Below are 14,887 nucleotides of genomic sequence, written 5' to 3'. Positions count from 1 at the left end.
ATATGGCATTCTTGAAGACAATGATTTCCTGGCTGTCATGTCCCTGTATCTTTTTTTCAGTTCTACCCACAGGATACTCTCTCCTTAAAGCCTCCGCTTCCTTGAGTTGATGGCATTTGTATGTCTCTTGGTTTTACTAGCACTAAACTTTTTTCTAAGACTGGTATTTTTCACACTACTCTTTCCCTGGATCATCAGTTTCTTCTACCTCCCGACCTATTGATATCCACACCTTCCATGTTGAATTGTTCTTAACACTGGCTATGCATCAGAAATACCTTGACACTTTAAAAATACTATATAGTTATTTGGGCTCTACTATACCCCACTGAATCAGATTCTTCAAGAGTTGAGCCCTTTAAGAACCTCTCTGGTGCTTTTGGTATATGGCTATGGTTGTAGGTGTTTCTCCAGGACCTATTACCTTCCTTCATTACTCTCTTGCTTGGCGATTCCATGGTGTTTTGGCTTTACTCATTATCACTCTAAGGTAACTGTTCACTAGTTCTGGATTATTGCAAGAAAAAAAAAATCATTTCATGGCTAAATTTGGGAAAGATTAGACAACAGAGAGGTTATTTTACTGAAGGACTTCTCAAGGTTGTATGTACACTTCATACCTCTATGACACTTAAGGCCCTTTTTACTCCCTTAGAAAGGGTTGTTTGCATTCAAATTTATCTCCTATCTCCTGTAGTCCACTTTAAATATCATGGCCAGATTATCAGTTTAAGGCACAGCTCTACTCTTGACATTACCCTCCTCAAAAATCTTCAATTACCTTTGGATTGGAGCCAAGTTTAAATTCTCTAGCTTGGCATTGAAGGCCCTGGAAGATCTGGCCTGAACATTTTCAGTTTGTTTTTAACCTTTCATTATGAGGAAAAGTGTATAGACTTTGAAGTCAGACATATTTGGGTTTGAATTATGTTTTACTTTGGACAAGTAATTTAAATACTGCAAATCTCATTTGCTTATAAATGAAAGAAAGATAACCTTTCCATCAGGTGGAAGCAGTATTATTTTGAGGATTACAAGTTGGTCCTTCTCATACTCTATGCAGAAATGCTGCTATCACCTAAAAAACAGTGGTTCTCAAATTTTAGTAGGCATCATTATTAGTGGGGGTATTTGTTACAAAAGGAGATGGCTGGGCTACACCTTGATCTAGACTTGGTAGGTCTGTGTGTGGACTTGGTAGGTTTCTAGAACTATACTGTCTAATATGTAGCCACAAGCTACATGTGGCTACTAAGCACTTGTAGTATGGCTAGTCTGAATAGCGATGTGCTATAAGTGTAAGATACCTGATTTTAAGACAATATGAAAGAAATAATGCAAAAATATCTCATTAACAATTTTCTTATTGAACACACATCGAAATAATATTTTGGCTATATTAACCTAAATAAAATATATTATTCATATTAATTTCACTTGTTTCTTTTAATTTTTTAATGTAGGTGCCAGAAAATTTTAAATGACATATGTGCCTCACATCACGTTTCCATTGAACAGCACTGCTCTAGAATGTACACTAGTTAGAACAAGTTCCCCAGATGATTCTTTGATAGCTATCCTCAGGTCACCTTGAGAAACAATATATGAAATGTTAAGCTTTCTGAAAGAAGAACTGATGCCTTTCCATATCTTTATATCCCCACAGTATTCTGAACACTGTGGGCAGTTAACTATATACTAATTGAATTTAGATGCACTTTACATTTTTAGCCATCAAAATCCATAAAAAAATTTCTCTGGAAGCTTTGCTTTTTTTTTCCCCCCCAGTTCCTAAAAAATTATTTTTGAATTACATTTCTTAAATGGAACAAAAAAACTCCTGAAATTATGGCTTTGATTTGTTCCTGAAACCAATAAAAATAATTTTCTCAAAGAACTGGGATTTTATCTTATGGTTATTTGACTTTGTATAGAAAAAGGCCATTTATCTCTCTAGGTTCCAAAGTTATTCAATATGATCATACTCAAGTTCTTCAATTAAAACTAATGTTTAACACTATACCGGGAATATATGCTAATTTTTATACCATAGTAATTTACCAGATGAGGGGGAAAAAAAAGACATAACTAGGGAAAAGGAGGTCTTTTATTTAGGGACAAATGAGGTAAGAGTGGTTGACCGCTCTGGAAGTAGAGAGAGAACTAAGAGAGACACAATTAGAAATATGGAAGCTAATGTTGGGATGCAGAACAACCTTGACGTTAATGACTGTTAGAAAAGAAACAGTCACAAAATTAGAAATACGTTTTAAAGATTGTTTGGTAATAATGAGTGAAGATTTCCCCACTTACCTCATCGCCACATTGCTGCCATCGATAACTATTGGTCTCAGATTTTCCCCATCATCTGTTACAATCTCTTGCATCGGAGATTCAGACCGCTGAGATTCCAGGGAAGACGTTTCCCTCATTATACTGTTAATTGTACTAACCGTTTGTTCAGCCTCACTTTTATTTCCAAGTTTGACAAGTTCTCCCAAAATATCATTGATTAAAGCATCGGTACCAAGTTTGTTTAGCACAAGCTGAACCTGTTCTTCAGAATAACCTAACTTCAGTGCAAACTCCAATTTTGTTTGGTACTCTCGCACCACATCAGGGGGTTTCCTCACTTCCTTGGTTGGCTGAGACTCTTCAGGTTTAAAGTCTTGCAAAATTTCACTGCGTTTGAGTATGTGAGGCTCTAAACACGGAGACCTACATAGTTGTCTGTGAGTCTTGGTTAATAAGCATGGCTCTACCGAAATGCTACTCAATTGTTCTGACTCATTATCAGAATTTGTGCTTTCTTCAGAGTCACCAGAGCTCGCATTCTCTTCAGACACCTCTTTTTCTTCCTTCCCGGAATTAACTTTATCCATTGTTGGTTTTTCTACCATTGACCAAGGTACAGATGTACTTAAATGTGGGTCAGTGCTCTCCACATAAAGGTGGCCTAGGTCATGCCCCAGATGATCCTTCAAGCCCATGAAGCTGTTATGTGTACTTGACTCCACTTTGCTGTTTTTTCTGTATTCTTGAATGCAAAGCACCCCGTATTCCTAGAGAAAAATGTAAAATATTTAGAATTTCATGTCTACTGAATGATATTTCAGTATCATTTCTATTTCAATAAAGAAGTTGGGAGAGAATTACCAAACTATTGAATATCAACTTTGTTTTGTCTACATCCTCTCATCCCTTATAACACCCTTCCAAGATAGTATCATGTCCTGTTTTTCAGATGACAAAGTTTGGAATTAGAAAAATTAAGTATTCCCTCCAAGGCAACAAAGTAAATAAGTAGGGGAACTGGATTTTTTACCCAGTTTTGTCTGACTCCGAAACCCATGCTTTCCCCACTATATCATGCTGCTTCTCAATCCTGATGGAAGAGATTTTCCCACAGTTAGAAGGCCTATGTTTCTATAGTGACACACAGAATATTATTTAAAAAAACCCTGTTTTAGATGTGCTATGACAGGTTATGTACATTTTCTCTAAAATAATTCACAAAAATTTGTAAAAATTATTTTAAAGAGAAAGCCATGTGAAAAGGAAAACATTAACTTATTATAATTTAAAAGTTATTAATTTGGATCAAGCGTAACAACAATTTAAAGACTTTCAAAAATGATTTAGAGTACTACTGCGATGAAAGAGCACACATTCTACAACAGCCAACAAGGAATGAAATAATTACAAAGTGAATTATATTCCACTTAAGAGATGAATAGTTTTGCCCTAATAATCTTTATTTTGTAAATCCTGAACACAGTAACAGAATACAACACTGTGCTACCCTTATTAAGTGCCAGGGACTACAGTCTATTTCATTCCAGGGGAAACGGCTCTTATTCTATGCACATTTATAGAAAGCATAGGAATGGAATATTCCTATAATTATATTTGCTGCTAAATAAAATTAGCAGCAAATAATTAAGTACACTGAATAAATGTTATCTTAATTTCTTGAATTTTATGGCAGAAAATACTTCTGTATTATATTAGGTGATTAGCTAATTATTATCTGCATTTGGTTAAAAAGTCATCTTTTATTCTACTTTCCCCCTACAGAATTCTTTTACTGTTTAAAAGGCTTTGGCTGTTTTACTGTTTTCCTAAAAGTCTACTGGGAATAATTGTTATTTTTCTACCAGGAATAGGTTAGCAAAATAAAATTATTTTCTCTTGTGCTTCATTGTAAGGACTACATGCACATCAGTAGTTTACTTATTAAGGCAATTCCAGTGTTCTACGCATGAATAACATTGGTAAGCCAGTGGTAGCTGAATATGAGACTGTCATAGAACACCTATTTAAATAACCTAAAAAAGAAAATTGGAAAAACATTTTATTCTACAGTTCCTCAACATCTTATTTACACTAGAAAGGAGCTATTATATAAATGTTAAGAGAAAATGCTAAGTGATTTTCTAAGAAGTTGCACATTTGAATGCATTAGAGTGAACTTATTAGAGAGTGCAGCATTTCTATACAATGAAATAAATTGTATTAACTATGGTAAATAATAGAGAAGAGACCATGGAATCTTTAACTTGATAACAGTACACTTAAAATTCCTTCAGTGTAGAAATCCTACACACTTCTACAGGAGTTTCTTCAGTTTTATCCCTTGAGAAGACAGATAAATTTAACATCATTGTTCTACTAATATAGCATTCATTAGTTTTAAAGAAACATCACACTCTCCTGGCTCCTGACTGCACAACTGATAAAAAGAGATTTTCCTTGGGAGACCTCTATATCCATCTGCTCCATTATGAAGCTGTAACCATTTCAATTTTTTTCTATTAATATGGATATGCATGAGCCCAATTATTAGAATTAAAGGAAGCAGTTTTGAAAGCAAATCTTAATACTCAGTGATTTATTAACTACTGTAATATACTGACACCATAATGCAAGCAACAAATCACAACAGCATCCTAATAAAGGGATACAGTTAAAAAGAAAAATCTGCACTGTGGCCTTGGTAGAGCTCCCACCAAAAGTATCTTAAACAAGGAAAACCTATTGGAAGCTGGGCTGCCTGGCAACCAGAGCTGGTTGCTAAGCGGCACTCTTTTAACGTGCCATCATGAATGCTAGCACAGTAAAAGAATAATTTGGTATGAACAAAAGCCTATAAAAGAGACTGGGACTTAAGTGCGTCTGGTTTACCCTCTGAGAACAATGCAGCTGCCAAACCAATCTGGAAGCTCCGACATCATTGTTCTGTAAACCCCACAATCTGCTCTGACTGCAGGAAGTGTATTTAACGGGCAACATTTTTGATCTCCCCTGAAAAGTTTGGATTTTGCATAAGTGCTGTTGTGAGATAATTTTTCACTGACCAAACCCCTGAATTGAACTAAGAAATATTATTTTAATATTGAGCTGTAGTGTTTTTCTTTTGGACTGTTTTAAACAAGATTAATACTTTTTGAAACATACAGCCGGTGGGGAACATTAGAATGAAATGTTATGTTTAAAGAATAGTGAATTCTTAATTTTCACATTTTTCAAAGAAGCAAAACCAGATATTATAAAGTTTTTAAACTGAAAATTATCCACCCTAAAAACGTATTGGGTTGGTCAAAAAGTTCGTTCAGTTAGTGAATATGCTGTTCAATAAAGTTCTTCATGAACATGAAAAATGTCTCCTATTTTTACCTAAAACTGAACAAACTTTTTGGCCAACCCAATATTTAAATCTTTCAGTATCACTTTCACTCTAATATTAAAAAAGTGATGGTGACACTATGTAAATCTGCTTTTCTATGTAATTTTATTATATGGCTATAATGATTAAATAGGGAGAAAAATGGGATTATCCATTGTTTGCTTTTTATAATATTAAACTAGATAAAACTCATTTGTATTCAAATGTATTTAGTGAATACCACACACCTTGAACTTGTGATAATTCATATAATTTATATATACTATTTAAATATAATGTTTCCAAGTGAGCTAATATTAGGTATAAGTGTAAGCTTGATTTACACTACTTCAAAAAATGTACACCTAATTTTGTTAGGCAAAATAACTTTTCTTTTCCTTTTTTTTTTTTTTTTTCGCGTTACACGGGCCTCTCACTGTTGTGGCCTCTCCCGTTGTGGAGCACAGGCTCCGGACGCGCAGGCTCAGCAGCCATGGCTCACGGGCCCAGCCGCTCTGCAGCATGTGGGATCTTCCTGGACTGGGGCATGAACCCGTGTCCCCTGCATCGGCAGGCAGACTCTCAACCACTGCACCACCAGGGAAGCCCAAAATAACTTTTCTTTTAAAATATTTTGGTTGAACTTTTTTTTCATACTGACAGGCCTCTCTTCATTTTCCAGATTTCACTGGATAACTTTCTTTGAGGTAACCAATGTCATCTTGTACTAAACAAGCAGTTAAATAATTTTTAGTTCCTATAAACCAACAGACTATAAGGACAAATAAGTTCAATTACCAGGCCTATAAGCTGCATATATTTTCTCTACTACATAATATAAATTTGAAATAACTTACTTTTATTGACTCAAATGGTAAAGATTTGGTTTTTAAAACTTTAATCTCTAAAGTGCTTCCTTATTCACTTGTAATTTGTAAAAGATCACCCTTCACATATATACAATGGAATATTACTCAGCCATTAAAAAGAAACGAAATTGAGTTATTTGTAGTGAGGTGGATGGACCTAGAGTCTGTCATACAGACTGAAATAAGTCAGAAAGAGAAAAACAAATACTGTATGCTAACACATATATATGGTATCTAAAAAAAAAAAAAATTGGTCATGAAGAACCTAGGGGCAGGATGGGAATAAAGACGAAGACCTACTAGAGAATGGACTTGAGGACATGGGGAGGGGGAAGGGTAAGCTGTGACAAAGTGAGAGAGTGGCATGGACATATTTACACTACCAAATGTAAAACCAATAGCTAGTGGGAAGCAGCCGCATAGCACAGGGAGATCAGCTCAGCTCGGTGCTTTGTGACCACCTAGAGGGGTGGGATAGGGAGGGTGGGAGGGAGGGAGGGAGACACAAGAGGGAAGAGATATGGGGATATATGTATATGTATAGCTGATTCACTTTGTTATAAAGCAGAAACTAACACACCATTGTAAAGCAATTATACTCAATAAAGATGTTACAAAAAAAAAGATTGCCCTGAATTAATATGGCACTAAAAAAAAGTCAATATTTTGAAATCATTCAACCAAAAAATTAAATTTAAAAGCTGACAAAAGTCTTAAGATATAAAAGCTGACAAAAATATCTTCATAGGCTGCAGTACTACTTAATGTAATGTGTAAAACTTACAAGGAATTATTACATCTTAGAACAAAGAATGGTATGTGATCTTTATTTTTGTTCAGTGCCTTAAAAATGAACAATATAAAAAAATGATCAATATAACTTTGAAAATGATTAGCAAAGACTACAATAACAACACAAAATTTACTATTACATGCAAGGGAGAAAACACTTTTCTTAAATTTTTAAATTAGACTTTTAAGTTTTGCCATTTACTGAAATACAAACGCATATAAATAATCTTTAAATTAATCAACTATTAACAAGAGTAATTTTCTTCATTTCATGAAGCAGCCTAGACAAAGTTTCACACACAAAGTAGGTCAATGTTTATATTCCCATAGTTATCAAAAAACTCCAAGAATACGGCTTAACTTTTAGGTTATCAGAGACCTATTATAATTGGCCTTTACACTATATTCATGAACACAAAAGGTACTGAGCAAACATATATTGGTCTGAAAACAGATTTCTGTACTTACAGAGCTTTAGATTTCCTCCAAATATTGTAGAAACTAAACAATTTTTCTTATTGAAGGTCTAATAAGTAAAAAATCAAATAATACTATATGTTGAAAAAGAACTAAAATGTCATCCTATAGATGACATTTATAGATGATAAAGTGTAACCAATTATTTTAATTGCCAAAAAGCTTTATACTAGCTGAAAGCAGATTTTATTATATAAAGGCTATTTACTAGAAATTTGTTGCATACACAAACATTCCCCCATTTAGTGAGATTTTCTGAAAGCTCTCATTAGATAACTTAGATAATCCTTCATCTCAAATCCAGTAAAATTTTTTTTATATTCTAGAAAGCATCATATTATCAAGAATATTAGACCATAAACTTGTTAAATCAATGTTTGTTTGTAACATCAAGTTACAATGCCATAAAGTGGGTTCTGATTGTTATCCAAATGGTAATAGTATGAGAACAATGAAAATAAAATAATGAATATGTAATAAATACCTACTGCTGTAGTCTCTGTGTATTTAATTACCACTGTATTTTAGTGAGTGCTGTTGTCTGCATCCCTCTAGCTAACAAAAGAAGGATGTCCCTTTGAACAGATTGGTTAATGCTCTGGGGCAACAGATGTCTACTGGAACTGCAGGAGACCAGCAACTGGTGGCCTGCCCATCTTCTGAAAACTTTCAATAGACTTATGCATATGTTCACACAATAGGGCATGTGGTAGAAATGAAAACCTCTTTTTAACCCTTTATGCTCTTTCTTTTCCTCCCAACTGATAGATGAAAGTCTTTGTCTCCTCCCTTCCCCATTACAGATCTCTTGAAAGCAACAGTTCTCCAAGTGACATCTTCAATCTAATATCTGAAACTAATGCAAGCAAAAAATAAAAAATAGAAAATAAAGATGGGAGAGAAGAAATTGTAAACTATACATGAGTATTGAAACTGCTGACAAAGCAGTTGAATACTTAATCATCATAATTAAAACAAGGTGAAACATCTAATAGCAATCCATCTCCCCAAGCTAGATTTTTAAAACAATGGAAAAATCTATTAAATCTTACTATCATTTTACAGCACCTAGGTCTGACAGTGACACCTTAAGAAACCTAAGAATGTGACAAGAAGATAAAATCTAAATTCATTGTTTATCAAAATATCAGAACACACTATAACTTATCTTTAAGTACAAATGATTACATGGCATGCTTAATGCCTTGTGAATGTTTATGAAACTGTAATTATTTATATAACTCCAGAATATAAAAATGTAAAAAATCTGCTTCACAGACATATTTTACAGAAAGAATTTAACTTTCTGGTATTTTGGCACTATGTAATAATTTGTAGGCTTTCATTTGAGGTGCATTCTATCCTTAACAGAGTTCAAATTAATATCCTGAATACTTAGCAAAGTTTAACTTCCAAGGCATTAAGTAGCACATATACTCACGTTCGCAGGAAAATACAAAGACATTGGTTTCTGTAGCAGCTTCAGCAGTAACTCCTTAACACAATTTTAGCTGCAGACTTCCAGGCAAGCAAGAAGAACAATGAATGGGTGAACAGATGGAATGGCAATGTCTTTGCTTAACCTATTACCGAGTGGAATAACAACCAATCATAGGCCAGAAAGCTCACAATTAGTCGGCCAGGCAGATGCAAGCCAACCTCAGCACCCTGCGTCAGGTTCGCAGGTTTCTAAGATAAGCAAGTTGATGTCATTCTCGGGTCTGCCCCGGGCAGCATGTGTATTAACGAGGGGTGTGCGGCAACAATAGGCCATACAAAGCTGTAGTAGGCAGCTGCTCTTTGAGAGCAGAGCCATGAGGGAGCAGGCTGCCAACAAGAAAACACCTGGCTTGGGCAGACCAGCTTTTCCTCCTTGGTTTTAAACAAAACAAAGAAACCAATTATATTTTAAAGTAGTAAAAGTTGCATGTTTCCAAAAAGTCAAGGCTATCCTCTAGTCTATTAGCTTTTTGTTTCTGAGAAATAAAGAAAACGAGGTGTGTCAAAGTAGCAATTAACTACTGCAGCAATCCCTTTTCTTTAATAAATGATTTACTGGTGAAATGAGACAGATTATAGCAAAGCTACTTCCCTGGAAATACTGGGAAATATAAAATATTTGTAAGTATTGGTTCATTTGTGGCAAGAGAATAAAACAAACAAAAAAAGAGATGATGAAAATAAGATTGCAAAAGAAAAAGGTTTAAAAGCGTACAAACAGAACTGATTTTTTTAAAGTTCATAAGATAAAACAAGTTTGGCCAACTTTGTGCCAAATGAGTCATCTAAACTTAATATTTAGACAAAACTACTTAACTTCAACCTAAAATCACCAGAACGACCCACTTTATTTATGCCAAATAACAGTGTAAAATTATTTTATTATGGATACCAGTTAATCATGTAGTTAAATAAAAGCAAAATCGTTCATTATGTTTTAATATACAACACGTTATTTGTTATATTTATATTTCATAAAATTTGTAAGACATAATACTCAAATTTCAGTTCAGGAACAGGTTAACTTTACAAAGAAGAAACATTGTAATATTTTTAAAGGATATGAGTATACAAAAATCAGCTCTGTCAGTGAGGAAGCTTGTCATCCCTGATTTATTTCAAAGTTCCAGACTACAGTATTTATAATGTTATGGACTACTTGCTTTTGAGAGCTGCATAAATTGTATCTTGAGTGACCTCTGATTACGGAAATTCAATCAAAATTTAAACACCATCAGGTGTTGTGCGACTAATTCCTTACTAAAGAAAAAGGCAATCTAAAGTGGTTCACTACCTACTTATGTGATGTAGAACACACACACACACACACACACACACACACACACACACACACACACACGTCTCCCCTTTTCATTCCAGTGCAAATTAAAAGAGTGAAGGAAAAAGCTCCTCTTAAAATACAATTTTCTGAGATAGGCTGATTTATGCAGAGCCTGGGCTTTCCCATTATATAATCAAGTACCCTAAAGGTATAAAATTTGGTTAAAGCACCCCAAACAATCTCAAACAATCTAAATCAGTCTCTCTTCTCACACACAAAAACAGAGGCTACTCACATTTAGGACCATGTGACAATACTTAGAAAAAAAGTTAATATTGGTGGGGACTCTTGGGCATGTCCTTATTGTGCCCAGTCAAATGTAAATGAGAGGTACTCTATTTACAAAATAAGAGAGAAATCTACTCTAAATGGTTAAAATTTTTCAGCTACCTCACCAAAAACATTCCTTATGCCTACTAAAAGCCTAAAAATTATTGCTGTTTCCAGAAAGAAAACTAAAATACAAAGTATGGTATTTGTAGATCACCATTTGTCTATAGATATTTTTCCTCAAAAAGAGCTTAATATTCCATGAAAGTATGTTATTCCAAAAATGTTAGAAAATTTAAAAATCTGTGAAAGTATTTTTAAACTAAATGTAATTAGTAGATTCTGAATGCCAAACTAATTTCTAAAGGAAGAACTATTCTTTTTCTGCCAAGTGTTACAGTAATGTTTTTTGCAATAGTTACACCCATAGCCTAATTCCATAAGCCCACAAAAGATCAAGATAAAGCATTTCTAATATTATAGTTTATTGCAAAGTATAATGTGAATTACATAGAGTTCAAATTTTATGTCTTGAGTAAGCATATGAACATCACAAAAATCAAGTTAGAAATTATTTTTTTGTTGGTGTGGTAGTAATTTCTTTTTTTTTAATTTCATGAGTAAAAAGGTATCATCAACTCTGAAAAAAGTAAGAAAGATAAATCAAGTCCACTAGTATGGTTAGTAAATGTACTTCTGGTAAAACTGAGTTTGATTAAATAAGATTAAGATGAAAAATATGACATATTCATGCAAAGTAGTTACAACTAAAACTTAATAAAACTTAAGTTATGTACTGACTAGAGATAGCGAGGTCAATATTTATGAATTTACATTAAAATCTTTTCCCTTTTGTATATAAAAAAGACACTCTTTAGTATGAATAGACAGTCCCTCTTTCCCTTGGGCTTTCTTTCTTCTTTTTACCCCTTTGCTACTATAGTTACTACTTTATAGCTTTAATTCAGGAGGAGGAGGAATCTTCTCACTAATTCCTGCCACTGTGAACACAAAGAATGAGAGAAAACTACCCGAGAGCTCAGCAGGAAGCCTGATCCCTAGCACTGGATTAAGCTTTTTTGCAAACAGCAAATAAAGGCAGTGATCTGAAAAAGCTAATCAGATCCTGCTGTGGTATTTAGACTATCTTGGTTGCTAGTATTGGATAACGTTAAGCACATTAAAACATCTGTAGGTGAAAAGAGGCCCTTGCCTGCCTTTCTTAGTCACATGGCCCTGGTCCACTTCCCACTGCAGAGAAAATGCAAACAGCTGTACTGGGCTGTCTGGGTCACTGCAATAAATGACTGAGCACAGGGCACAGTTATGACAGTGTGGTTTTAGTGATAACACTAATATCTGTCAATGTCAAGGGCTTTTCTAACATTTGAAAATTCAACTGTTTGCTGAGGTATGAATGTGACACACGTGGGTTTTGATGCTAGTGTTGGAATCAATTCTCTTTGTCAGCAGTGATCCAAGCTGCCTTCCCGGTACCTTTCTCCTAATATGGATTTGTTCTCCTTCAATCTACAATTCTTTTCATCCTAAAACACCTCCATAGAAGTAAGATCATTAAATCAAATTTTCCCGGTACCTTTCTCCTAATATGGATTCATTCTCCTTCAATCTACAATTCTTTTCATCCTAAAACACCTCCATAGAAGTAAGATTATTAAATCAAATTTTCCCATTTGTCCCCAGAAGATTGAAAGGTTAAATTTTTAACCAAAAGCTCTCATTATTTTTGATTAAAAAAAAAAAAAACAACCAACCAAAAACCTAATTTATACACATGGTGTAAAAGAATGGAGCAAAATCAATCAGGCACTAACTCTAACCTCTGAAAGTTATTATATTTAGTAAATCAGATGGGCATGAGAGCTTTAATATATTTCATTTCCTTAGGCTTAGATTACTTTCATTTCTTAATTTATCTCCTTCCTTGAATACCCCCTAAGTACATCCCTGCCAAAGTAATTTTCAATGACACCACGCTTAGGTTTAAAAAAAATCTCCGCAGATCACATCTCTGGTCCTCTGCTTTGTTTTCAAGATTCTTACAACCGGGGCTCCTCTAGCCCTGTATTCTTATTTTCCACTTCAATTAAGGTGAAGGAATAGCAAAAGTGAAGTCACAGATGCTGAAACAACTGTCCCTTCACCCAAGTGTTCTCTTGCACAGCCTCACCTACCCAGATCATATCTGTTGTTCTAAGCCCAGCTCAAGGCTTATTTTTCCATAAAAATCTTCTTGGACCAGTCTGGTTTTTATTGAACTTCTATAACATTAATAGTCTGTACTGCACAATATAGCACTTATTTATGAACCAGGCTGTAAGCTTCTTGAGGGCAGATCCATTTAATCTTTGATAATCCACACAGCAAAAAAAGCCTATATGGTACCCAGCAGTGTGTTGCTATCTAGAAGACATCTGAGTGAAAAACAGGACCAGTAAAAAACAGGCTCCAGCAAATTTGAATGCAGGCATTCATATGAACAAAATGCTCCCTGCTAGTTTTTATTTCTCTTTGTGACAGGGTGAGCTTATCAAAGAGCCTGCAGTGATTTGCAATGTTCCTGTAGCCCTGGCTCTGCCACTGGGGCTGCTTTCAACATCCAAGGCAGCTGTGAAATTGAGTGAGCTCAAGCCTGGCAGGGATGAGAGGTCTTTTCCTGCAGTCTCCTTCTCTGGCTTCAGTTTTCTAACTAGAGTGGCATCCCTAGGAGTAATGCTCTGGCCTCTTCCGCCTCACTTGAGGATGACTTATCTGAGGGGTAAGTCTGGGAAGAGGAGTTGTGTAAGCAAAGTGCAGCCCCTTCCTCTGCACATTTCTCTTGGGATCTGCCCAGGTGCAGACAGCACACAGTTGCTTTGCTCTCCAGCACTGCCTGAGATTGGATGACTACATCTTTCTAATTTGGGGGTTCAATGTTCCTAAATCCTTTATGCTGTCATGTTCTGCAATAGCTCCATCAAAAAAAGAGCTGCTATTTTGATGTCCATCTACCTGGCTCCTTTGTTTATTTCTCAATTGGTTCAGAACTAAGGCAGGAAAAAGACCCCCTCAAACAATATTCAATAATAATAAGTTTTGATATAAAGAACTATTAAGGAAAAAAAAGGTGATGAAAAGACTTACATAAATTAACTCAACAGACCACTTTAAAAATACATATAAAGGGATAAAGTTAAAAAAAAAAAATTCTGTGACAAAGAAAGAAGATAATGCTTCTTCAAGTCAAAATTCTTAGGGTTTGATTATAAAAATATTTCAGTGTCATATCACTAAGAGCAGATATCTTTCAATTCTCTCCAGGGTTCAGAGGCAAATAGGAAATCCACAAAAACGGTATTTCTTCTCAGTGGTCTAAAAACAAAGAAACTTTTCTATAGTCACTTTAAGTGACAATATAACCCATATCATTATTTGGGTTATATTTTCAAATATTTCCCAATGATTAGCTTCCCATTTAGTAATTTTTTTTTTTTTTTTTTTTTGGCAGCTTGCGGGATTTAAGTTCCCTGACCAGGGATCAAATGGGGGCGCACAGCAGTGAAAGTGTCAAGTCCTAACCAGTGGACTGCCAGGAAATTCCCCCCATTTAGTATTTTTAAAAGTTCAAATAAACAAGCAAGTCTTTTAAAAAGATGATCTTCAATTCCTATAAAACTTGTAAATACTCAAGGAATGAGAAATTTTAGAAAAGCTCAGAGAATACAAATGACATCCAAAATGCTGATGTACTAGGTTGCTAAAGCAGCTAATGTGTGGCAGAGCAGGATAGAGAAAATTCGTGAGGAAAAAAGGACATAGATGATCTTAAAAGAAGTATAAAGCACATGATATCATCCACGTTAACAAAACACAGTTATATTAAGTACAACTGAAACTGAGGAAAAGCTGACCAAACCTATGTAATTTTTTTTTTTTTTTGATACGCGGGCCTCTCACTGTTGTGGACTCTCC

The 14,887-nt window shown here is 34.7% G+C and overlaps 1 protein-coding gene across 1 annotated transcript in view; it reads right to left on the bottom strand.

The window, feature by feature from the left end:
* Positions 1–14,887, bottom strand: part of ZC3H12C (zinc finger CCCH-type containing 12C) — a 70,630-nt gene that overhangs the window by 33,461 nt on the left and 22,282 nt on the right. The window contains exon 2 of the mRNA XM_033410189.2: positions 2,314–3,062. Coding sequence (XP_033266080.1) covers positions 2,314–3,062 — 749 coding nt within the window. The remainder of the gene's footprint in view (positions 1–2,313; positions 3,063–14,887) is intronic.

Source organism: Orcinus orca, chromosome 8 (assembly GCF_937001465.1).
Source record: "Orcinus orca chromosome 8, mOrcOrc1.1, whole genome shotgun sequence".
Taxonomy (NCBI): Eukaryota; Metazoa; Chordata; class Mammalia; order Artiodactyla; family Delphinidae; genus Orcinus; species Orcinus orca.
This window is presented reverse-complemented; position numbering and strand designations above follow the sequence as displayed.